Source organism: Alternaria incomplexa (assembly GCF_024043165.1).
Source record: "Alternaria incomplexa strain BMP 0042 chromosome Unknown scaffold_1, whole genome shotgun sequence".
NCBI classification, from domain to species: Eukaryota; Fungi; Ascomycota; class Dothideomycetes; order Pleosporales; family Pleosporaceae; genus Alternaria; species Alternaria incomplexa.
Window position 1 is genome coordinate 640,202 of NW_026249850.1, and position 24,060 is coordinate 664,261.

At 53.9% G+C, this 24,060-nt stretch overlaps 6 protein-coding genes across 6 annotated transcripts; 4 read left to right on the top strand and 2 right to left on the bottom strand.

Annotated features, from left to right (window-relative positions):
• Positions 1-362: 362 nt before the first annotated feature.
• J4E90_000224 (uncharacterized protein) lies at positions 363-7,396 on the bottom strand (the record flags this gene model as incomplete). The annotated part of the gene is made up of 4 exons (XM_051429821.1): positions 363-425; positions 484-6,386; positions 6,434-6,749; positions 6,803-7,396. 4 exons carry the CDS (start codon positions 7,394-7,396, stop codon positions 363-365), a joined length of 6,876 nt encoding a protein of 2,291 aa, XP_051295308.1.
• Positions 7,397-8,441: 1,045 nt separating this feature from the next.
• Positions 8,442-12,283, top strand: J4E90_000225 (uncharacterized protein; the record flags this gene model as incomplete). Its single annotated transcript, XM_051429822.1, has 3 exons — positions 8,442-8,484; positions 8,534-12,058; positions 12,114-12,283. 3 exons carry the CDS (start codon positions 8,442-8,444, stop codon positions 12,281-12,283), a joined length of 3,738 nt encoding a protein of 1,245 aa, XP_051295309.1.
• Positions 12,284-12,816: 533 nt separating this feature from the next.
• J4E90_000226 (uncharacterized protein) lies at positions 12,817-13,895 on the bottom strand (the record flags this gene model as incomplete). The annotated part of the gene is made up of 3 exons (XM_051429823.1): positions 12,817-13,202; positions 13,259-13,523; positions 13,740-13,895. 3 exons carry the CDS (start codon positions 13,893-13,895, stop codon positions 12,817-12,819), a joined length of 807 nt encoding a protein of 268 aa, XP_051295310.1.
• A 516-nt stretch (positions 13,896-14,411) lies between these two features.
• Positions 14,412-16,274, top strand: J4E90_000227 (uncharacterized protein; the record flags this gene model as incomplete). Its single annotated transcript, XM_051429824.1, has 1 exon — positions 14,412-16,274. The coding sequence occupies one exon, from the start codon at positions 14,412-14,414 to the stop codon at positions 16,272-16,274; it is 1,863 nt and encodes a 620-aa protein (XP_051295311.1).
• A 1,730-nt stretch (positions 16,275-18,004) lies between these two features.
• Positions 18,005-19,078, top strand: J4E90_000228 (uncharacterized protein; the record flags this gene model as incomplete). Its single annotated transcript, XM_051429825.1, has 1 exon — positions 18,005-19,078. One exon carries the CDS (start codon positions 18,005-18,007, stop codon positions 19,076-19,078), a length of 1,074 nt encoding a protein of 357 aa, XP_051295312.1.
• Positions 19,079-23,097: 4,019 nt separating this feature from the next.
• J4E90_000229 (uncharacterized protein) lies at positions 23,098-23,514 on the top strand (the record flags this gene model as incomplete). The annotated part of the gene is made up of 1 exon (XM_051429826.1): positions 23,098-23,514. One exon carries the CDS (start codon positions 23,098-23,100, stop codon positions 23,512-23,514), a length of 417 nt encoding a protein of 138 aa, XP_051295313.1.
• Positions 23,515-24,060: the final 546 nt, after the last annotated feature.

Below are 24,060 nucleotides of genomic sequence, written 5' to 3' on the forward strand. Positions count from 1 at the left end.
TGTATCATCATGAACCAAAAGACTGAGAAAACGATACCAAGAAAACCCTGAGCGTTCGTCACCCTTCCTAGCCCACCATGCTCATCTCGGTTTTCCCCGTCCCACGTACGTTTATCGTTGACCCGTTGTTTTGCCAGCCAGCCCAATGAGTCGTGATCCCGCAAGCGGTTGAGAAATCGCCGAGTGATGCGTATAGAAAAGGTATTACACCGAGAAGGAAAAGAGATGACGGCCGTGTGGTCGATCCTAAGAGAGATACACTAACCGTCGGACTACGCTGGGCGTATGAAGAACGGCGGAAGGTTGTTGGTGCCTTGGAGGTACACTCGTGCTGAAAACGTCGAGATCTTGCCACCAGCTGCCTAAGCTAGCGGTCGCGGGCTCGACTGTGCATGCGTGAAAAGTGCATTGAGAAGTCGCTCAACCTTCAAAAGAAGACGAGTCAGTATGATTGGACAGAAGAGTAATAAGAAGATTACGTACTTCAGGAGCCGCTTTAACAAACGGCAAGTCCCAGAATGTGTATGTTGGGTTCTTAAGGATTTCCAACAACGTGATGATGAGTCCCCATGGGTGAGGACGGTGGACCAGCAGGCGCTCCAACAAAACTCGGGTGATCGTCTCTTGAATCTCCAACGCCAATGAATCGTCGTTCGGGGGTCCAAAGAGGTGTAGCAGCGTGTAGCTGTAGAAGTGAGTATGCGTGTTCGGGAAGCGGAGCTGGTTGGCGATGGCGCTAATGAAGTGGAACCTGGCTTCGGGATGGAAGTCCTTGACGAGCCTCTCGATGACCTTGGTGGCTGGGCTCTCCGCGTCAAAGATCGGTACGCTGACTGGGCCGGTACCTAGAGACGAGATACTGATGTAAAGGGTAATTGCATGTATCAACGTTGGGTTTGCGGTAGTTGAAACGAGCTCAAAAGCTGGCGACTGAGCCTCTGCGTAATAAACAGCTTGACACACTTTATCGACGTCCTGGTTCTTTAGGTCCGAGCCCTTGAGGAGGTTGTCTATAGCACCCTTGATCCCCGCATCGGAGAGTACCTGCGCGATGTCGGCACGGATGACTGGTGCTTGAAGGTCGTGCTCAAGTCGGTCGGCCTTGAGCCCAGCCGTAAATGGGTCTGGCATCTCAAGGATCGTGGAAGGGTAGGCACTGACAATGAGATTGCGCAGTTGCGTGCAGTGCATAGGGATGCTGTTGCAGAATTGGAAGTGATTCTCGACTAGGAACTCGGGGAAATCATGGTGGATCACCAGTAGAACCCGCAAAACACCGCGGTAGAACTGTTCAGCCATGACAGTTTCTCCCGTTGGCTTGATGAGCTTCCCGGTGAAGATCAAGAGTGTTTCCACAAGCTGAGCGTAGACGTCCCATCGCTTGTCTCCTTGGCCCTCTTCCAGCATGGCAGGCACGAAGATGCGATGAGCAACTAGTGCCAGCCAAGAGAACGTAAATCGTTGGATGTGCGAGGGTTGGATGACCAACAGAGCCCTAGCGACTGCAAGGAAGACATCGGCCTTCTGGTCTGCTAAAGCCTCTTCCTTTACTGCATCGTTCAGATGGAAAAGGATGGCAGAGAACAGGCGGAAGAAAACCTTCTGGTTGAAGGCATCGCCTCGTGTGCTGTGGTGGTTGCAGAGAACGAGCACTACCACGACGAGTATCTGATCCAGGTACCTAGCCTTGCTTTCTTTGACAGCTCCGTCTTGCTCGCCCTGGTAGACGACGAGATCGACGACCAGCCGGCCAAGCGCATCAATCTTGACAGTCGCAATGTCTTCGTTACCGTTACCGTACGGCACTGAGTGCTCCTGCTCGTATGCAGTCACTGAAGAGTCAATGCAGGTGCGGATGAAAGCAACTGAGGACTCTTGAGTCTCCATCACTTTCTGTTGATGGAGCTGGTAGATGAAAGCGCCGACCGTCTTCTTCGGCATGGGTTCCATCTGGAGATGTACCCACTCATCGAACACATACTCAAGCTGATCCTTGTGTCCAGAGGGCGGCGGTGTAAGCATGGACTCGTTGGAGGATGCCTGCAGGTTGGCGATGACGCGTTTTCCAAGCTCAAAGGATGGGTCCTCTGCTAGCCAGGTAGTAAGAGCGTCGATTGACATGGCGAAGTCGGCACGGAACGCACTTGGGTGGTCGTTGAGTAGGAGTTCCTCCATCAAACTGGACAACATCTCTACTGCAGCGACGCGTCGTTCTTGAATGGCTTTGGCGATAGTCGTGTTAAGACGGTGCATGTCCATCAGGCTGACCTCCATGAGAGCGATCATGACCGTGGACTTGAAGATCCTGTCATCATCGTGCAGAGTCGCCAACCACATGAGTACCTGCCGCGAAGTCTGGACGGACAATTGACAGAGATGGCTCAGTAGATGCGCCATGACTTCAACCTCCAAACGACTCAAAGAGTCGGAGAAGAGGTGGTTCGTGACCTGGCCTGCAATGCGGAAAGCCCACGTCTCTTTGTTGGGTCCTGCATACTCAACGCTTGTGATGAGCTGATCGAAGACTTGGTGAACAGTGCTGTTACCAGGCTGAAGTTCGCTGATGCGTTCCTCTGGTGCCTCCTTGATGACGCGAGTGAGCTCAAGGAGTAGATCCTCAACACCTCGCTGGCCGCGCTCTAGACCTGGAGCCTCCATGTAGCCGTTGGGTTGTTGTTGCGCCAAGGGTGCATGGGGTGTCTGAAGACTCTGTAGGCGGGGTTGCTGTGTTGGTTGACGCGGCTCTGCCGGCGCAGCACCCGGAGTTGGGAGGTTCGGTACCGCCGCAAATTGATCTTGGAGAACGTCTGGGAGCTGTCGCCCACCGTCTTGCGAGGCGTTGTTAACGTGGCTAGCACCACGTGACTGTCTACCAAACTCCTCATAGATGGCCAATTGTTCGCGATTTAGACCACCAGGCATCTGCTTGTACGGTTCAGGGATGTAGAATGCCCATGGGCTGATGTTCGCATCCTTGAAAGGCTCATTTGGACGAGAGCTGCGGAACATGCGACGGACGCGGACGGCATCCTCAATCTGCATGTCAATTTCTGCAAGAGACGACATCTCAGCAGCTTGCTCGACCGTGTTGCAGACTAAATCGAGGTTGTCGTTGACAAACATGAGGATGTGTCCCTCTGGAAGAGCTTGATCGGGGAGGTCTCGAGCGGTAACGCGGATGTTGTTCTGAATGCTCATGCGTAATGGCTCTTTGCAGGTAACAAGAGCCAAAGCACCGGAGAGAGCCTTTACAACAGTGTGTGCCGCGTTGCGTAGCTTCTCCTCGTCTGGTTCCATGGCAAAGTCTTTGTTGATCAGCTGCGATGTCGAGATGGCTGCAATAGTAACGGAGCGCTCTACTACAGGTGCAATAATCTCCTGGATGGCTTGGTTGACAGCAGTGAGGAAGATCTTCTTCAGTGCCGCTGGAGGGACCGCACTGTTTCCAGAAGGTGGGTATTGGAGCTGGTTCGTAAAGTCGGGCAGAGCCGCGGTGATAGCCGCTGACGAGAAGCGCTCGTTGGGGCCTCGGGTGCCACGGTTTAGGCTCATAATGGAAAGATCGCCAAACGCTTCCATTCCATCAGTAACCATGGATCCCAGGAATTCCTCATCCGCGGGTGGTCGGCCTCGGATACTGTTTGTAGGATCAATGTTTTTGTGATCAAGTTCCAAGCCTTTGCAGAGAACTTCGATCTCGAATTTCTGATTGAGTTTCAGATCGGCGAAGTGGTAGAGTTCCATGAGAACTCCCAGCATTTCCATGAGCCAAGGATTGGGGGGCTTGAAGATTGTAGACTTTTGGGCCTGTACAAGTACCTTGCAGGTAAAGGGAATCACAAGCAGAAGACGATCGGTGTCGTAGCCCTCATGCAACAGATCCTTGAACGAGATGTTACGGAACTTGATCGGCTGGTCGCGGGCGATTGTCAATGAGCCAAGCCAAGAGCCTAAATTCTTGAGATGACCACGCTCTGTGGAGCCCAGCGTGGAGTCGGTATTGAGCATGCGAATGACGCTTGAGTACGTCTCACGGAGCACCTCGGCCCAGAGGGTCTTGTCGTTGAAGAGATCTAGCATATCGAGGTACAGCTGCTGGAAGTTGGGTTGCATCTTGGCACGCTCCTCGACGAGATAGTTTGCGAACCATTGGTGATGCCTTTCTTCGACGGCTTCAGTGAGGTCGTTGATCTTATCGCGCAGATTACGCTCGGAAACATTGTTCAATACGAACAAAACCTTGTCCTGCACGTCCTCATCTGGGTCCTCGTAGAGCTCAGGGCGGAGAGGGGGATCGACGTAGAGGCAGGAGAACTTGGGTACAGCCGGCTCCTGGTGCAGAGCTTCATCGATACCGTTACCGTTCGTCATGCCTATGCCGTTGTGACCGTCACCGTTCACTTCACCGAGCTGCTGACCTACGACTTCTTCAGCTTTAATAAAAATCTCAGTTCCTTGGAGCCCAGGGACAATGAGAAGCTGATCGCAGTAATTGGGCCACTCAGAAAGTCGGTTCGAGAAATGAATCAGAGCTTGGAGACCAAACTTGTACATACTGTCTTCGGGTCTGTATTCCTGAACAGCTTCTAGAACCATAGCCAATCCAACCTGAAGTGCAATTCGGGACAAGAGGTTGAAGTTGATGATACCCCCGAAAAGCACAGCAGTCGTGGCTAAGGCCTCTAGAGGATATTCCCCGAAGCAGTTGTACTCGTCGAAAAGGCCATGAATCATGCACGCGAACAGTTCCTGGTCTGCGGGGTCGCGCGATTCTTTGTACTTCTTGAGTGCCGAGATGATGTCTCTGACGTCGCTATCGCCGCTGTACATGTTCTTGAAATGCTCCTGCATCTTCTTGTCGGCATCGTCTGGAAGCGAGTTTCCATTTTGCCCGTTGGCATCGATGATGTCATCCACGCCTTCACCATAGTTGATTAATCGCGGGTACGCCTGGATGCAGTTCCTTTGGAGGGGCAGCAGCTCCGGCTCGGGTAGACCACAGTCAGAGAGGAATCCAAGTAATGGATATACTGTCTTCACTGCGAGCGGTAGATTGAGAGGTAGATGGTCGTCTCGTGCTCGTTGCATCTCTTCCGCAGCCCGCGCACTCAGAAAGTTAGTCAGGATGCGACGGAATAGTGGTCCTGCCTGGTCGAAGGTCTGTTCCAGCCATGGCTGGAGATCAAACTTGCCGCGCGCATGAGCTTGTGCAGCCAGGTCCAAGCTGATGTCAGTATTACTGCGAATCAGTTGCTCTAACCAGTTGTTCGTCTCGGCGTGCTCGAGCACCAGGGTGAGGGTCATCGAATCGGCGTTGTACGCGTCAACAAAGCGATCTGTAAGCCATTGGAAATCCTGCTTCCAAAGACCATAGAGGACAAAGTTGTATATGGGCAGCTTCTTCTGGAAGTAAGGATCAAACAGCTGTTTCAGTGCTTGTTCCTGCAAGGCACCCCAGGGTTTCGGTACTGCCGCTGCCGCTACCAGGAACTCCGCTGTGTGTGGATTAATCACCAAGTCGGGTATGCCCATGAGCTGTGCGGTGTGATATGTCTCGGACGTCTGGAAGATCATGTTGAATAGCGCGGCGGTCGCGTCGAGCGAAACGAAGGGATGTTTGACGGCTTCTTCTGCGAATGACTTGGCGTCGTCGGAGGCGTTCTCAAATGTCTTCATCGAATAGGAAGTGCGCAACCTGGGAATCTGGGTCACGTCGAGCTCTTGTCGCGTAGAAGACAGGAAAGCAACTACAAAGTACAGCTGCGTCAAGTCGTGCTGCCATTGTCCTCCCCATAGTGCCTGTATGTCGAACTTCTCATTGTCTTGGGCGACGGGGAGCAGCGCGTTGTAGATGGCCAAAAACTGGTGGCGCTCGATGCGTAGGTGATCGCGGTCGAATGCCAAAACAACGTCCTGCCAATCTATTCTCTGTCCGGTCCGGTGTTCGCGTAGTGCGGCTACGAAGTTCTTGGCATTGTATCCAGTGGAGAGGGCGAGGTAAAGGAGCACCGCCGCGACTTGCTGGTAGCTGATGTCGCGCGTTTCAGCCGACGCGAGCACCTCTTTGCATGCCTCCACCGTAGCTGTGCCTTGCGGACCTGCCTGTCGTACAAGCTTGACTAGCGGGTTCCGCGAGCCGTCCGTGAGCTCGACAAGTATCAATTTCGATTCGACGATGCCGGGGATCTGTTGGTGTGTCTGCTGGTATCGCATCTGGACGGCGTACGCGAGGCTCATCTTCTTCTCTTCGTCCCACCCCTGTGGCGGGTCTTGTAGGAGGCGTTCAACAAGGGCGGCGAGGTATTCGTGGCTCATGTCCTCTGGCTGGGTGGGTTGCGCAATGGCCATTAGCAGGTCGTCGCCGACGGTGGAGAGGACGACATCGGCTAATGAGAGTTAGCGTGAGAGTCGATTGGGAGGTGAGAGAGCCCACCTTTGCTCCGGAGATCTGTCTTCCTGCAAGCGAGAGCTAGCATCGTCTTTGCGACAGAGTCAAGCTTGAAGTGGGCTATGAAGGCGGACAGGTCGAAGTCGCGGAACAGGTCGCCCTCGCTGGAGCTTATTGACTCTGCAATCTTGTCTGCCTGCTCGGGTTCCTTCCGTATCTTGTGCACCTCGGTGAGGAGGATCTGGTAGCTGCCGTTGGGGTCGGCGCTGCGGGCGCCGGTGCCGAAGATGGTGGCTGCATTGTTCTGCAGCACGCGGCGGAAGTATTTCGAAAAGACCTCCATGCCGTTGGAGTCGACCAGCTGGCGGCGCGTCAGTAAAGTACCAATGGGGGAGGGGCGATGGGACAACGAACCTTCCTGATCTGCTCGGTTTGCGTGTCCCACTTGGCGCGGTCTTTGTCGTCCTTTACAGGGCCAAACTGACTGAGCAGCAGGAATATCTGGGCAATGACAATGCGGGACAGGTTCTGCGAGGATGCGCCGGACGGGTTGCTGGCGGTGCTGGGGGAGCCCGTGGTGCTCGAGGTGGAGAGCGAGGGCGAGGCGCGGACAAGCTTGGAGGCTCCTCCGCCGCTACTTGACTGTGCACCGGCGCCGTTGGTAGCGGCTGCGGCGGAGGAAGCCAGGTGCTGTGCAGCGTGGGGCGCTATGGTCCTGGGTCCTCTCGAGGACAGCAGCTGGCTGGCGGGGAGCTGCTGTCCTGCGGCGGGCGGGAAGGGCGACGAAGTTATCGAGGCGGCCGACGACTTGCGGCTGCGGACCAGGCGCTGCGAGACGGACGCGGGCGGCAGCGAGGGGAAGTTGGAGGCGGCGGGCGACTGGCTGGGCCGCGAGCTGCTGGGCGAGGGCGTGCTGGAGTTGCGCTGGTCGTGGGCAATTGCGGTCGAGATGGGCGTGGGACGTGTGCTTGTGTTTGGTCTCGGGCCCCAGGGGTGTTGCTGGCTCATCGAAAGCGTCTTTCCATGAGTAGCGCGTGGCAGGCGGGGGAGGGGTGGTGGTGATGGCGTGGGCGTGGTGATAGACTGGATGGGTGTTCACGCTCGCCCGTGTAGGAAAGCGATGTTCTTGGCAGAGTTTAGTAGACCTGACACGTTTGACAGAGCAACAACACCACGAAATCTTGGAAGGGCATGTGTATGCATTGACTGAGATTCCATTCTCTATTCGTGACTGGCATTCATTTTCCGTGATACCACTATTGCGCTCATTCCGACGATGGAGCTGCTCATGAGGCTCCAGGCTACCTGCTGCTGATACCCCACACTCAGCCTAACGACATGACTGTGTCCATCCTGTCCAATTCCCATGCCACATCCATCACTCATCAGCGAGGGTACCCTGACTTGACGTATTCTATCACATGACTTGAAGATTGTCAATGGTTCTTCCACAGCTGTCGTCGATGCAGTCAAGGGCATCCTCAGCGAACTGCAGCTGCACGACTTCCAGTCCACAACAGTATAGACGGCAGGCACAATGCATATTCTGCATGCAGCACCCAACAGCTTAACACAACTGACCATGCACTCTGCTAAAGTATGTTTCTCGGAGACATTGAGCTGATGCCCGACGCAGCCCCTTGCGCCGGCTTGCTTGTTTGCAGTATGACGATGGTTCTCACACGGCCACGCGATGCATTGGTCCGCGCGAACACATCAAGAAACGCAGCACAAGAAAAGAATATTCCCAATAACAAGCCGAAGTATCAATAGGGGTGATAGGCTGACCTGCACGCGGTGGTTCGTCATAGTGCTGGGGTTAGCGCTCCTAGGTACCCCTCGGCGCTCGCGTCGCCTAGGTGATGTTGCTGGCCGTCAACACAGCTGTACACCGCCAGCACATCCTGGTTTACCGTCAACACCTGGCTCAGTCGCTCGACTGCATATCCGATATCCCCATATTCTTCCCCCACCCACATGCGAGCATTCGCTTTCTCGCTCAATCTGCCCGCCCCCTCAATTTTCCCTCGCTGAAGCAGTAAACACACGCGCCATGGGTGGTGCAGCGACGGAGCCGCCTTCGGTCTCCCTATCGTGTACGTGAATTGCCTACTCCCTCTACTCCACCCATACTGACGTTTGCAGTCGCCAACAATTTCTGGGGCAAAGATGACGCCGGCGTCGGTCCCATGCTCGACCGCATGCATGCGGCCAAGGTCACCAACGACGAACTCAAGAACTTCTACGCAGCCCGCTCAGCAATCGAAGAGGAATACTCGCGGAAACTCCTAAATCTATCGCGCAAGCCCCTGGGATCCTGCGAAACCGGCACCCTACGACTGTCGTGCGATGTCATCCGAGCCGAGGTCGAGTCCATGGGCAAGGCGCACCAGAGCATAGCACAGCAGATGAAGACGGAGCTAGAAGAGCCACTAGCCGCTTTCGCTGGTGGAATGAAAGAGCGCAGGAAGATCGTACAGAACGGCATTGAGAAGCTACTCAAGCTGAAGATGCAGCAGACGTCCACTGTCAACAAGGCACGCGACCGGTACGAGCAGGACTGTCTCAAGATCAAGGGTTTCCTAGCGCAGGCGCACATGGTCATGGGACACGAGGAGCGGAAGAACAAGGCAAAGCTGGAGAAGACACAAATCAATCTGGCGACGACCAGCAGCGAATACGAAGCCGCGGTCAAGGTGCTCGAGGAGACCACTGGCAGATGGAACAGGGACTGGAAGGCCGCCTGCGACAAGTTCCAGGATCTCGAAGAGGAGCGCATCGACTACACCAAGAGCAGTCTCTGGAACTTCGCCAACATTGCCTCCACAGTATGCGTCAGCGACGATGCCGGATGCGAGAAAATGCGCCTGTCCCTCGAGGACTGCGACGTAGAGAAGGACATCAGCGGCTTCATCAAGGAGTCCGGCACTGGCCAGGAGATACCCGACCCTCCCAAGTTCATCAACTTCTGCAGAGGAGACGCCGAGACCTCATCGCAGGTTGACGAGGACGAGAACTACTCAGTCGCCCAGTTTGCTAGGACCTTGAACCCATCCTACCGCGCTTCATCACCAGCGCCATCTACATTCTCCTCGCATCACGATCCAAACAACCCACTAGTACGAGAGCTAGGTCTCCCACAGGAAACACGCCCGATCGCTCCTGACGATCTACTACCGCGACAGTCCTTGGACCGTCCACCACAGCGTCAGTCTATAGATATGCCTCGACAATCTGTAGAATCATTCAGACAGCCAGTGGAACCACCGCCTCCGCTCATGGATGAACCCCGCAGGCGTGGAGAGTCTCCCCACCAACAGGCAGAATCTCCCCGACAGTACGCACAATCGACCCGGTCGCGTGCCCAATCCCGATCAAATGGGGATTACCAGCATCAGCAGGTCGAGCCGCTGAGGCAGCGCGCAGAACAGCCCCAACCGCACGTGCAGCCTTTGAGACAACATACAGACCCACCAAGACAGCAGCAGCAGCACATCGAGCCTCTAAGACAACAACAACACCACATTGAACCTCTGCGACAACATGTGGAGCCACCAAGGCAACCAGAGCCACAGCAAGCCCCTCCATCCCCACAAGTTGCACGCGCAGTACAGCCAGATCCTCGATTGGTTCAGGCACAGCAACAAGCTCGTCAACAATACCAGCAGAGTCAAGCTCCACACAACGACTATCCTGCGGATGGTATGACACAGTTCTGCCGCATCGATGCGCCGTCTGATCGCAGCTCGATCCCAAGTCCCGCTCGACCTGCCAGTAGGGATTCACAGAGCGATTACTCCAACCCCACGTCTTTCTCTAGCATCGAGCCTCCAAGTGGTTCCGCATCTCCTGGCAAGCCAATGCCACAGTCACCATTGCCTGAACCTAGTCCGGTTGAAGAAGGCTCTGTGGCAAAGAAGAGGGGCTTCTTCAACAGCCCCTTCGCACGGAGAAAGAGCAAGCACGAAGTCGAGACTCCAGCAGCTCTTACCCCTGCCAATCGCAACCGCAACACATGGGCACCTCCCGCGCGCAGGAACACGGAGGAGAACACCAGCCCTACCAAGAGCTTTGCTACTAGAGCTACTCCTCGCAATGCTATACAGAATCGCGCTCCCTCGCCCAGCCCTGAACCAGCGGATCCTCGTGCCAACTTCCAGCTCAACGTGGGTAACAACGTTTTCGACGTGGCCTCGCCGGACAAGAAGAAGCAACAAGAGCAGGAAGAGTCGCAAGACGATCTTGATCCAATTGCGCAGGCTCTTGAGGAGCTCAGAGGTGTCACTAAGCAGACCTCTGTTCGTCAGCAGCCAGATGATCGCAAGCAGGCTTCTTCTCGCCAGACTGCCGATCGTTACCATGGTCTCGCAACGCCTGCTCCGGGCACACCTGCTGTCGGGTCAAAGTTGGCAGGTGGTGCCCCTACTCCCCTTTCTAACGTCGACCTGAGCGCTGCAAAGCGAGGCACACCTCCACCAACATACGAGCAGCCAAAACGCGAGCAGCCGCCTCCCCAGCCTCGCGAGCAGCCGCGCGAACAACCACCCATGTCTCACCTGGGCGCTCCTAAGCCAGCGCATACTTCGCGCGCTATGCAGAAGACGACTCAGATGTATGTCAATCAAAAAGTGAACATGTTCAACGGAAGTCAGGCGTCTCGATCCTCCAGTCGCAGCCCTACAAAGCAAGAGCCCCCACGTGTTGCATCTCCAGCGCAACCACCCCGAGCTATCAGTCCTCGACCAACCCTCAATACGTCTCAGAACTCATACCGCTCATCTGGAGGGCAATCACAGCCATCATCGCCTTCGACATACCAACCTGCGCAACGACAGCAACCACCAGCATCGCAGCCTGCGCCCAGAGCGCAACCCGCTCCACGTCAACAACCTGCAGCTCAGCCTGCACAACGGCCGCAACCTGCTCAACAACCAACGCCACGACCGGCATCGAGGCTACAGCAACAGCAGCAGCAACAACAGCAGCAGCAGCAAAGGCCTCAACAACAAGCCCCTCCCGCAAATTCATTCAGCCGGACCGCATCGCCCAACCCATATGCGGCATCAAATGCTGGGGGCAGGCCTAGAGCACAAACAGCTACTGCCGCTGCACAAGCATACGGTACACCTGTAGGACGTAACTCGTACTCCTCGAACCGTGGCCCATCTCCCAATGTCAACCCCACCCCACGAACTGCCTCGCCCCTTCCCCCACAACAGCCCCCTCAACCAGCCTACGCGCAATCGCAATCGCGCCCAGCATCCCGAGCAGCCCCCGTCTCGCGAGCCGCAAGCCCCAATCCACAATTCCGCCAATCCCAAGAACGACCCAGCAGTTCCCACAGCGGCATGGCCCTCGCACTCTCCACCGCAGGCAGTGAGCGCGGCGACGGCAGTGTCTACGGCGGGAGCCAATACGGAGGCAGCGTACGTGGTAGACCCGGTACTGCTTCTTCCGCCCGGCCCACGACAGCCAGTTCAGCTCGTCCAGGTACGGCTAGTACCGCCCGCCCGCAAAGCTCCTACATGGGCGGTGGCAGCGCAGGAAGTGAATTCGGCTTCAGCGGCGGGTCTGGTGCTGGCTCCGTGAGAGCGGAATCGCGAGCTAGGAGCAAGAGTTTGGCTGAACCCAAGAATTATAATAGCCAGGGTAGGGTTATCTTGAACTACTGTAAGTTTTACCATTGACATTGATGATGAGGGACTTCGGCTAACGATCACGACAGCACGTGCGATGTACTCGTATGCAGCGCAGATCCCAGAGGAATTGGGCTTCCAGAAGGGCGATATCTTGGCTGTGCTTAGGTTGCAGGATGATGGGTGGTGGGAGGCTGAACCTGTGGGCAATACGGGTCGACCTGGTCTTGTGCCGTCGAACTATCTGCAGCCGTGCTAAACTATGCGATTAACTGGATTGACGAGGTTTGAGAGGGATGGAAGGAATGTTCTTGATGGTTTCGACCAATGTCCTTTTTGGTTTTGATCTAGCGATTTTGCTTGCACATACCCTCGTTCTACCGTTTGGCGTTTGCGGGACGGATCTTTTTGAACGAACGGGGATGTGTGATGAATTGGAGGGAAATGAGATGAGATGAGATGAGATGGATTGGGCTTAGATAGCCAACGTAAATAGCACTCGACCGTACAACGAACAGAATGAGAAACTTGTACATGCCATCATGACATACACTTCCATGTGCTTCAAGAGAAACTATGAGCTACGGCGAGTTTGTAATCACTACACGGTGGTAAAAGATATGGCTCAGAGTCAGATTGAAAGCTGGCTGTGTAAAAATGAAGTTTGGGTATCTACTCAACTGAACGCCTGTCATGCTCGCTTGCTTGTTTCCCGCAATATGCCATCCATCCATACGCCGTATCTCATGCCTACACTTCTTGCATATCCTCTCTCCTCCCACCAACATCCCCCTACTCATAAGTATTCTCATACGGATCCGCATCATCAATATCCTCATCCTCGCCATTATCAAAATACTGCTCCGCATTATAATCGTCGTCGCTCTCCTCCGAATCCGTACTGGCGGCGCTCCAATTGTCCTCCTCATCAACCGCATCCGGCTTCTCCTCGTCGATCTCGTCGTCTTCGGCTTCGGCGTCGTCGTCGTCTTCTTCGGCGCGCGCTTCGGCTTCGTTGGTGCGCTCTTGTTCGGATTTTATGAGTCGCTCGATTTGGGAAACGCTGCTTACTTTTGTTACGGCGAGGGTGCGGCGGGCGGGCTTTTTGGTGTTGGAGGTGCTGGTGCTGGTTGTGCCGGTGAGGGTTGTGCGGAGTTCGGTGGGGAAGAGGTCGACGACTGCGTGGGGTGTTAGTTCTGTATTGACGGTCTTGTGATGGTTCGTGGAGACTTGCCGTATGGTCGTGCGTCTAGCTTTGGGAGGCGCCGGCGCACTTTTAGGTATTTCGCGGAGTAGGTCTGGTTGCCGGTGAAGGGGTCGAAAAGAGAGGCTTCGGTGGGGGCGGGCTCGTTGGCCTTGCGCTTTAGTCCGTTCTTCATGCCGTCGTTCAGGATCGTGTAGAAGGGGCCTTCGTGGATGCGGTCGCGGACTGCGAGGTGGTGCTTTACCATGGCTAGCTCATCGTCGGTTGGTGGAGGCGCTTGGGGAGGTGGTGCTTCCTGCGTATGGCTTAGTGGGTGAATCAAGGATGCGCTCTTCGGTATCGTGCTGGTGGACTGCTGCGACTGCGACTGCGATTGGCGAGGCATAGTGGTTGCGACAACATTATATAGACATGCGCAGAGCTAGTAGACATGCGCGATGCCAAAGAAAACATGCGCAGAGCAGTCGCGATACGGCTGATGGGTATGCGACGGAGAAAGGGAGATGCTCACTGGAAAGCGCTCGGCAGGGCCCTTCTGAATGTCGAGGCCAGTAAGATCCCAGTTGAGCTCCGTTCCCGCAATCGTCACGGTGCCTCGCGCGGGATTGAAGGCACCTCCGCGCGAACCTCCGCGCCCACCACCTCGTCCTCCTCTTGCTGGCGGCATGTCAAGTTCCTTGTATTATACGAGTCGCTTTGTCTACGATAGTGTTTCTGCGTGGCACAGTCGTTCAGGCGTCGTCGGTAAATTCTGGAGAGAGTTGTGGAGTCAGAAATTATTTCGGTGCAGTTGCGACCGGCTTGCTAGGCTGAGCTCGAGGGTGGGGTCCCAATAGCGAACTTGCACCCGCAGCCCCGCCACCTCTACCCTAAACCCCGGTATTGAGGTGCACGACAATAGGAACGTTCGAAGGAATACCAAGTCATCTACAGTCCTTGATCGGATGCACGTCGAGTTATAGCGACCCAGCTTGAGGTACAGTCGCAGTCCAAGCAGTCAGCACTCGCCGCCATCACCGCGCATCAGGCTACAGGGAACGCGTGCATTTCGCCCTATACGCGCAATCACATGAGCGGCCTAGAACCTTCTCTTACACTATAACCGCCACGCTCGAGCCAGTACTACCATCGAGACCGTCGACAGTCCAACTTCTTCAAGAAACACTACATTCAGACATCCAAAATGGCCGCATCGACTGCTACGCTCAACGAGCTCTCAGAGCATCTGCAAAAGGTCGACCAGGATCCTACCACTCCGCTCGACACAGATCTACTTGAGCGATGCGAGCTCTCCACCAACACGCCGGAATACCGTAGCCAGATATGGAAAGAGACGAGACCGCTCTTTCTGCAGATGGCGGCGTTACTGCCAACGCTTCAACAAGATCCCACGCCACTCACCCACTTCATCATCAAGCTGGCGGAACCATATCGATTTGACGATATCAAAGACATTGATTTCGAGATCGGACTTGATCTAAAGGCTACTCCATTTCACAGTCTTATCCTGACGCTCTTAGAGAAGGCCACCGCAAGTAGCACCGATGCTCAAGCACTTGCGAATCGACCGGCAGTAATGTTGGCCATCGTCCGTTTGTGGCTGTGCACTCAAGATGCGGGAGTTGCGACTCAGGCCGAAGAGCTTCTTACGTCGTTACTGGAGGTGTCAAAGAACGAACCCGTATCGATAGACGGCAAGTCTTCGCTACATACGTATGGTACTGGTCCCATGTGGCGGCGCCTATTCAGCGACAGAGACATTAGTTCGCTGTACTACCATTACACATCTCTCAAGGACCTCACATCGCCACCTCAACCACTTCTGAACAAACGTGACAAGACAATTTCACAGGCTAGACTACTGTCATGGCTACCGCGCGTCGCTGCTATGGACTGGAATGCCGTCACATCCCCATATAATCTGGAGGTCGAAAAGGAAGTTGCACTTAAGGAAGGCCAAGGCTTGCTACATTACGCTGCACTGAAGATGGTGGACACAGAAGACGATATGCTCATGCATATGACCCTGCTCCAATTCTACAGCACACTGATCACCACGGTCAAAGCAAAGCCTCATCTCTCGCACTACGACTCAAGTCTCGCCCTGGATTTCCTCATAGAAGAAGGCGTACACAAAGGCATCGTCGACTTTCACACCTCAAACAACCCCAGCCTTGATCACTCATTCTTGAGCAGTCGGACAGCCCAATATATCAGCGACTACGCATCGCATTACCCAGAGAACTTTGAGAAAAGTAGCGAGATGCCCACTATCCGGAATTACGTAAACCGCAACATTCGCAAGTGTGAAGCAAGCGACCTGAACATCATTGCTTCAATGCCTCGATCAACGCTTATACCGCAAAAAGCTTCAGGACCATCCTGGGATGACTGTGTCATTACCGACATGCCAATCACGCGAACGAACCAAGACGCGCTCAAGACTCTTGCAACCATCTTCCACGGTCCACCAAAACAGGAGATCACGTTCCCACAAACCGAAACTATAGGTTCAGACAGCAAACGCACACAGACCGAAGCGGCATACGCCCGCCTCCTCACTGCCCTCTTCTACATGAAAAAGCCAAACATGTTTGCCGACATAACTACACACATGGAAACCATCGCCATGAAAGAAAACGCACTCGCAGCCCTGACCCTCGTCGGTGCCCTTATCACCTCGACTTGGTCGACCGAACCAATCCCCAACATCCCCGCAAACGACCCAACTTACGCCCGTCTCAACGCCTTCCCCACATCCGGTGTTGATCTCATCTTAGACCCTACTATTAGCGGCGGTGTTCTCCCTTCACTGCTCAAGCCAGCAACGACTTTTTCCAACCTCGTTGGTGGACGTGGCGATGCGGAGAACGCGGCGTACATCGTTGCAATGGCGAAGTTTGAGGTGCTGAAGACGCTCGGCAGGAAGCTGGAGCAGGATGGTGGGAGGCAGGACGTGCTGGCTATGGTAAGGAGGAGGGTTGGTGATGGCGTATGGGGTGATAGCGGGAATGTGGGGAGTCGGATTGGGACGTTAGAGATGTGAGAGTGGGGTGCTTCTTGGTCAGAGATGTTGCGTCAGGAAGACGTTTGGGTTCACATAGCGACTAAGTTTCTCGAGATCAGTATCTACAACTTAACAACTTCCCTGGCTCTTGACCATCACGTCGCGATAAATCAGGATCAAGACCCCGCTTTAACCACATTCTGGACCCTTCTGTGTCTCTGGTACGTCAATAATCTACCTTTGCGAATGATTACACCTCCAAAATGATGATTGGGTCCAAGTTCCTCTCCACGATCGCTACCAACAAGACTCGCCCACACACCGTGACCGATTACATTGGCACGAGAATCTCACAGTAGACTTGCGTGTTACTTGACATGACAACTATCTCGGGCTGTCAGAACTGCAGGTGGCAATTCAAGCCATCTTGAAATTTATCTTAGCGACCCTGAAAACGGACGCGCACTCCACAAGACCAAAAAAAAAAGCTTTCTTCTCGCTTATATTACCGCCATAGGTTGATTAAGCTTTGTGGCTTGATGAGCCTAGGATGATCTGCCGCCGCGCGTCCGTCCTTCGTGGTTGTTGCATCACTTTGACTGCCTTGGGGCTGTCGCATGATCGTTGCGAGAGATCTTGCAGTCGGAGAAAGCCTATGAGCATAGTGGATGATGGCAATGAGAGGCACATAAAGTATAGCAGTGCGATAAACATCACAAGCAGCGGTGATGGACAGCCTCGAGCGATGCCAGTGTCGTGAAACGCTGGGGTTAACGAGAACTTCGCACTCAACACCGTACCGGCCTTCCAGAGTCTTGATATGCTGGTACACGATAAGGAATAAACTCAGAACGTACTAGGTATACCGTAAAGGCATGCCATGGAGCTGGGCCGCCGCATCGGGGGTCGTCTGCCCGGCCCGGAAGTGGAGCGTTATGTGCCACAATGTGCACTCATTTACCAAAGTAGAGGAACATCGATATCGATTCTTACATCAGTATTCATAGTGCATCTGGACTCGCCGTTTCCTCGCTGCTGACCTCAGCAGGTGCGGAGTGACGGGGTATACCTTCTCTCTTCCTGAGCAACAACAGCTGCAACCACACACTTTCCATCTCATCCCATCACAAGTTCATTTTCCCCACTCATCGATTTTGCAAGCAAACCACATCAATGCTACTGGCCCGCTTTGAAGACACGCTTAGATCTGAGGTTCGCCTCGATCACGGTTGCGGAAAACATTGACAGTCACTGACACCGCTTGCGCCGTGGCTACTCGACACGGGTGAGTAGCTTTTCGAACCCACAACCGCTCTATCCAGGCTTGCTAACAACATGATCTCCAGGAATTGTGTAGGCGGCCATCACTGGAGACAACTCCAGTTCGAGTCTTCACTTACGCACTCGTCGCCAACAAAGCTTCATCACATCACCTGCGCACCAAACAATCATGGTGTTGCCTGATGAGCTCCTTTCTCTTCTCGGGTGGAACAATTCAGACGCATCATTCTGCAATGGTCCCTACCACATCACTCTTGGAGAAAAGCTCTTGAATCTCCGCCGGATTGCATACGCGTGCTACTTCCAGGAGCTTCGGAACAACCAGCCCGTTACCCAGCTACTCCAAAGAGCATACGGGCTCTTGGCACAGGACGCTTTCTCCGTCTACAACCGCGCAGCTGCTTTGGCAGCTATTGTGAACACTGCTTGGCCTCCGGGCTCATGGACTTTTATTCATCCCAATCGGATGTATCTCCATGTAAGTTTGCATGGTCGAGCCTGTGAAATCCAACGGAAAGAAAGCTAATCAGAGATACCAGACACCAAATGGATGCCCCAAGCAGAACATCACCCAACGTGCATTCATCAGGGTGAACCAGGCCAAGAAACCTGTCTCAACAGTGACATTGATCGGGCAACATGGCCAAGAAGAGTTTGACCTCCGCGACCCCTCACAGCTATACAAGCTCTTCGATGCGGTGGTAGACAGCGAATTCATTTTCGCGCTGAAGGAGCACCTTCGCCTCCAAGTTGCTCTCCAGCAGACAGTGGAACCTCCACCACAGTCGACAGCCCATGCTCATCCGGGTTTGCCCTCCATCATCGAGCAAAACCAGCATGCTTGGAATAGCCAAGTTCAGCCTCCCGCCCACGCACTCGTCATCAAGAATGGCCAAGTCCGACCTCATGCTCGCGTACTCGCTATCAAGAATGGACCGAAGGAAGTGGCGAAAAAGCCCTCCTCCAGGAGATTCACAGAGCAGAACTCCTTCAAGACCAACCCATGTCGCATGCGCTACCAGCTCCTCCCTTACTCCGCAATCCCCTTCCACCTCATCACCTGGTCACGAAGCGAATCCGCGGTATCACCTTCAGACCTCGCAGAAAGTTCCGCCTTGCGAGATTTCATCACCGTGGACGGCGAATCAGGCTGCGAATACGACGAGATGCTGCTCTTCTACCTGATGGGACTAGCGATGGAGCGTCTCGAGCAAGAAGGCTTCACTTTGTTAGCCCATGAGGTGTGCGACCTCCGAATCCGTTTGTCGCGGAGTAGACGCGGAGTTGATCCGCCTTTTGGTCCCACGTCAGGACGACTTCTCGCGTTGGAGCCACACGGGCTGAATGATAAGATACACATCATCTGTCGCGAAGACGTCGAGGGGGATAAGATCAGGATGTGGGTGATGAATGAAGACCAGGGCCAACAGAGCTGTATCATTCGCATTGAGAAACATTCCGACAATGCGTCGCGTACAATTTCTAGTCTGGGGAAGAGGGAGGTATCGTCGTCGCCGAGGATGTACTGCGATATTGCGCTTAAGAAAGTGAAAGTGGAATGACGCGGAAGGGGTTGCAAGTAGCGAAGTTCCTTCTTGTTGGATTCTGTAGACAGTAGTAGGTACAATAAAGACCCTTCTTCTCCATTAGATTTACAATTACTGACAATATTCCAGCTAGTTGCGCAGATTCTGTATCCCATCCCTGGTCGCCAATGACAGTCGCAACATCGCGAACCGTCTTTTCCAGTATGCCCAAGTCATTAAAATCGTAAACGCCATTTTCGCCAACCCATCCAAACAACAACTTGTAACTTTATCTTTATTCCTCTGAATTCCTCGCATAGTACCTTGGTCGAGGCGTCGTCCGCCTCGACCTCCGCTCCTCACCCATATCCTCACTCTGCCTCTCTATCCGCAGCATCTCGCGCACCTTGCCATCGAACGTAACAATAATGTGGTACGGCACCTGTGGTGATGCCAGCCCGGACGACGAACGGGAGAAGTATCCGCTACCTGCCGACGACGCAGGCGACAAAGGTGTGATGGGTGTATTAGGCGACGAGTCTCGTGACGACGATGCAGACGATGTTTGCGTATTGATCGTCGTAGTCTGCGCGTGCGAATCCATTTTTAGGTTTTTTTCGAGGGTCTGGTGTGTCGATCGTATCGTGCTTTTGGTGGTAGTGGTTGCGGGTACGGTACGATGCGGTAGGGCCGAAAGTTTAAGAATAGACAGCAGTAGTAGTGTACCGACTCTGTGCTGAATACGAAGGGAAAGCTACACCAACAACAATATTGATGCTCGTGTCCTGGCTAAGAATATATTCGTGTGTGCTCGGATGCGGGTGGCAGGTGGTAGATGCCTTTCGTTCCGTAACGCTTTGTTTACGGGTTTGGAGAGGGCCAAGAACAGGTTGGTTGTCGGGGTGGCTGGCCGGAGTATTGGTATGTGGGCAGGTTCTAGATGGCTTTTGAAGGTGGATCAGGGAAGATGTTGCGTAGACCCCTGGAAGCGCGTTAGGGATGATGCTTGTTGAGGGCTTTTTGTTGCTCGGCCGGCGTCCCGCTGCGGGATGACAGGATGTGGAGGTGGTACGTACAGGAAAACTTGCAAGTGCTACAGACGACTTCTCTTTCCCTATTAATCCGTGATGTGTGTGAACGAGAAGAAGTAATAACCCGTTGATATATGCGCAAATATATTGTATAGTGATAAGAATATCTGAATCGATATATAGAGCTTGATAATAGTAATAACAAAGCCCACCAAAAAATCAACAGCTCACCCACATTCCATGGTGAAACCCTCCTCCTATTTATCGAAAAGAACCCACATGGGCTGAGTCCGACGGTCGAGCGCTCGAAAAACACCGCGTCAGCGCCCATCCATCATCATCTCGGAGGCCCACTTGTGGGACGCGTTGCGGTCAGGCATCCGAGGCCGGCCGCCGGCCTGCTGTGCTGCGCCTCGGCCCTAACAGATCGCCATAGCGTGCCTTGAAGAAAAACGTGAGGTGGCTGCACGTGTGTTACTATGTTTAGGTTGTGAGTTGTTCCATTGTTCGAGAAGGAAAAGTCAGGCGCGCGATGGTGTGTTCATTCTTGCTGTGTGGGAGAGGAAGGGCAGGGCGGAGGACGTTGGCTGTGCACCGTTAGGAGAAGCGACGGGGGTGTTTGGAAGGAATTATTGCCACTTTGGGCTGTGCGAGGGTGCGAAGCGAGGGCAGAGGGGAGATAAGCCCCCTGTACATCAGGACGACGGAACGTGTTTGAGAGGTTCTTTCTTGCTCGCGAGATGAAGGCGAATTTCGAAGATCGCACTTTGGAGAGATGAGGGTACATTGTTCGATGGGAATTCGGCAGATGCTATTCGGTCCTACCCCCACAGTCTAATGTCGAGATGCCCACCTGCAATGTCAATCCTGTTCCACACTCACGAACGGTTTTCCTTTGAGAACTTTCGCACTGCATGAGGTGCGTCTTGCAGTACTGTACAGCTCGTACACTCTTTGCGGGCGCATCATGATGGCACTTGAACTGCGTCTTGGCTGCTGCGTGCGCCACCTCCCTTAGATACCCCGAGTATGAACATCCGTCGACCAGTCGCATTCCTACCCCAATATCGTCATGATAATCCATCGCTCCGCCATCGCAACACTTCACTCGCCAGAATATCCATCTCACGATCTCTCACAGCCTGGTGCCGATCTCCTCGTATCTACACCGTGTATCGCTTGCGACATGGCTAAGGCTGCCCTGCATCCAACCCCGCCATTCACATCACCCAGCGCTCAATTCAGCCGCGGATACGGGCTCCCGGATGACACCAACACTACAAGTACTATGCCATGCGAGGCAACCTTAACTGGACATCATCGCCCGCCAAGTTGGCAGCATGCGGGGCGCTCGAGGCTTAGGTTGACCGGTTACCCGTCTTGTTTCCGATCCGCGGTTTGACTTCTGTAGCTTCTCGTGGGATGGACTTGATTGGGAGGTACAGTCGATGACGTGGGATTATGGTATTTTACCATGGTACCACGTGCATTGGGCGAAGTTACTTGATGGCTATGTTGAGAAGTATGAAAAGGTGGGTGTTTCCTTAATTTCGAGGTTCTTGCTGTTTCATTGCGTTCAAGCGTTGCGCATCTTCACTCTATCACCCACGGAAAGAGTTTGCGCAAGATTTACAAACGGCGCATTATCGTACATTACAGACTCTTTGGCACGAGAAAGCGAACATGGAGAAACAAAAAGAACAAGAGCGGCAAGAGAGGTCTCAATTTCAACAGCAACACCGTAAGCGATGAACACCTTCTCCACCAACACCATCCTTAACTTCATGTTAGCGAGATACTCCATGAGCGATATACCTGAAGACCCAAACCAGCGCACTGCATCGTTCATGCCATCATCCCGGAAGCGTGCAGACTCGCATCAACCACGGATACACCACGCACCTCGGTCATCCGATGATGAGCAACTGTCTCAACAAGCCGTCATTTCAGCATATCTGAGATCGTCGTATTCTGACGACGACACGAGGCGTCCGAGGAGATTCTCATCAGCTGAGCCGTACTATTCGCCGTCACCAGCACACCAACACCACCCGCAGAGCGAGATTGGAAGAATAAGCGGTAACTTCAACGCGCCAACGGCCATGGAGCTAGAGCGACACAAATCCCACAAGAGGAGTTCGCGGGGGTTGGGGAAGCTCAAGAACGCCGTCAGGGGTCTAGTCAGGGCATGAGGTTTGTTGGTTGGGGCTCAGTACCTGCTTTTCGTCCTACCGCCCATCTCCTACTCTGTCACGTTACACGCATTGTCCACTGTGTGGACCCAAGATACCCCATCATTTCGTATATGCCAATTATTGTTTCATCATGTCCTGTGATCTGCATGCTCAGCTTTCCGGTCTTTGCTGTGCGACACGGCACGGCTGATGGTGATGAATGACATCATTGGACCCATCCATTTCGCAACGCCACACATCCTTCGCTTCGCTTGCGCCTCGTTTTGCTCCGTGTCCGCCCCCCCGATAACGTTTATCCCCAACATCATCATCTTCCCAGATCATCGCGTGTCATTAAACAGTCCAAGACTGAGTTTGCCCGCTGTGGAATGTCTTCGCCAGTTTGTCATAGAAACCAAGCACTATACGCACTCCTGTCTTTGAGGCGTGGTCTTCTGATGAGCCACACATCATTTCCTCATCCGGACTGCGATAGCCAAAGCGTAGCTGGGCACGATGGCGCTGCAATGACGTCGTAGTATTACTTACAGGATTGGTATGGGTCTGTGTCATGTACATCATGTGCGTGGTATGAGTAGGCAGCTGTTTAAATATCCCAGCCATCGACCGCAGCAGCAGGACACGCGCAACCAATAACACTTCCATCATCAAAGGACGCTAGTAGTCACACCACATTCAAGTCATACAAAAGATCTCAGATCTTGTTTTCTAGATTTTACACTACTACTACTGCCACTGCTACTACCACTACGAGATCGAGTCATTCCCAAACGCGAAAATGGATCACTACCCCGAAGTCAGCGTCAACGAACGCGAAACCCCCTCCTCGATGCTCTCCTCGCGCCACGACTCTGCCTCGTCCATCGCCAAAGCCGCCGCCGCTGGTCAAAGACCCTCTGGAACCTCCACCACAGACGACTCCGCAGCGCGCAACTCCTCATACACGTCCTTCCCGAGTCCATCAACGCACTCGCACTCGTCAAACCACTCCGCCCACCGCAGCGACTCGAACTCGTCGTCCAACTCCAACCTCCAACGTATCGAAGCGGAGTACGCGCGGTATACGGATGCGCCGCCACCATATAGCGAGAAGGCGTATGAGGGCAAGAGCGACGACGAGAGGAATAGCATGCGCATGACGGATTATGCGAAGGAGATCTCCAGGATGATGGGACGGCAGTTGGTTAGGGGGTTGAAGATTGATGAGAGGGAGAAGGGGAGGAAGGGGGAAAATAAGGCGAGGTAAAGGTGGGGTTTGTGATGTATGATATGTATGATGTGTTGTTGGAACGATGGTCGTGATGGGTCTGGTGTTGGGTTTGTTTATATTATTACTACGATTTCTGTATCATTAGCACAGCGGTGGCGTTTGGTGATGACCTTGTGGCGCCGGGAATGTGCTAAGGGCCTTCGGCTTTGATACCACTAGCTCAAATTGGAGTTATCAGCTTGTTTCTTGTCCAGCTTCTGCTGTATTGATTTCGAACCATATGACAGACCGCTTGCTAGCGATGCTAGTTCATGCAGACCGTTTCCGCTTAAGTCCTCTCTTGTTCATGTCGGCTGCTCGTACATTCCTCATCGCTTCAACCAAAGGCGTTTCAACGATGGTGTCAACGTCCAAGTGCATCAACTCCAGTTGCGGCGGCATCTTGATGCTTCTCCCATCACTCCAACATACACCTCTGATGAACTTTTCAGACTCCTCGACTTGCTCCTCTCTGGTGTCGCCAAGTAGTCCGCAAACAGTTTGCCACGTGTGATCTACGCCGTAATCCCGTGGGCAGATGCG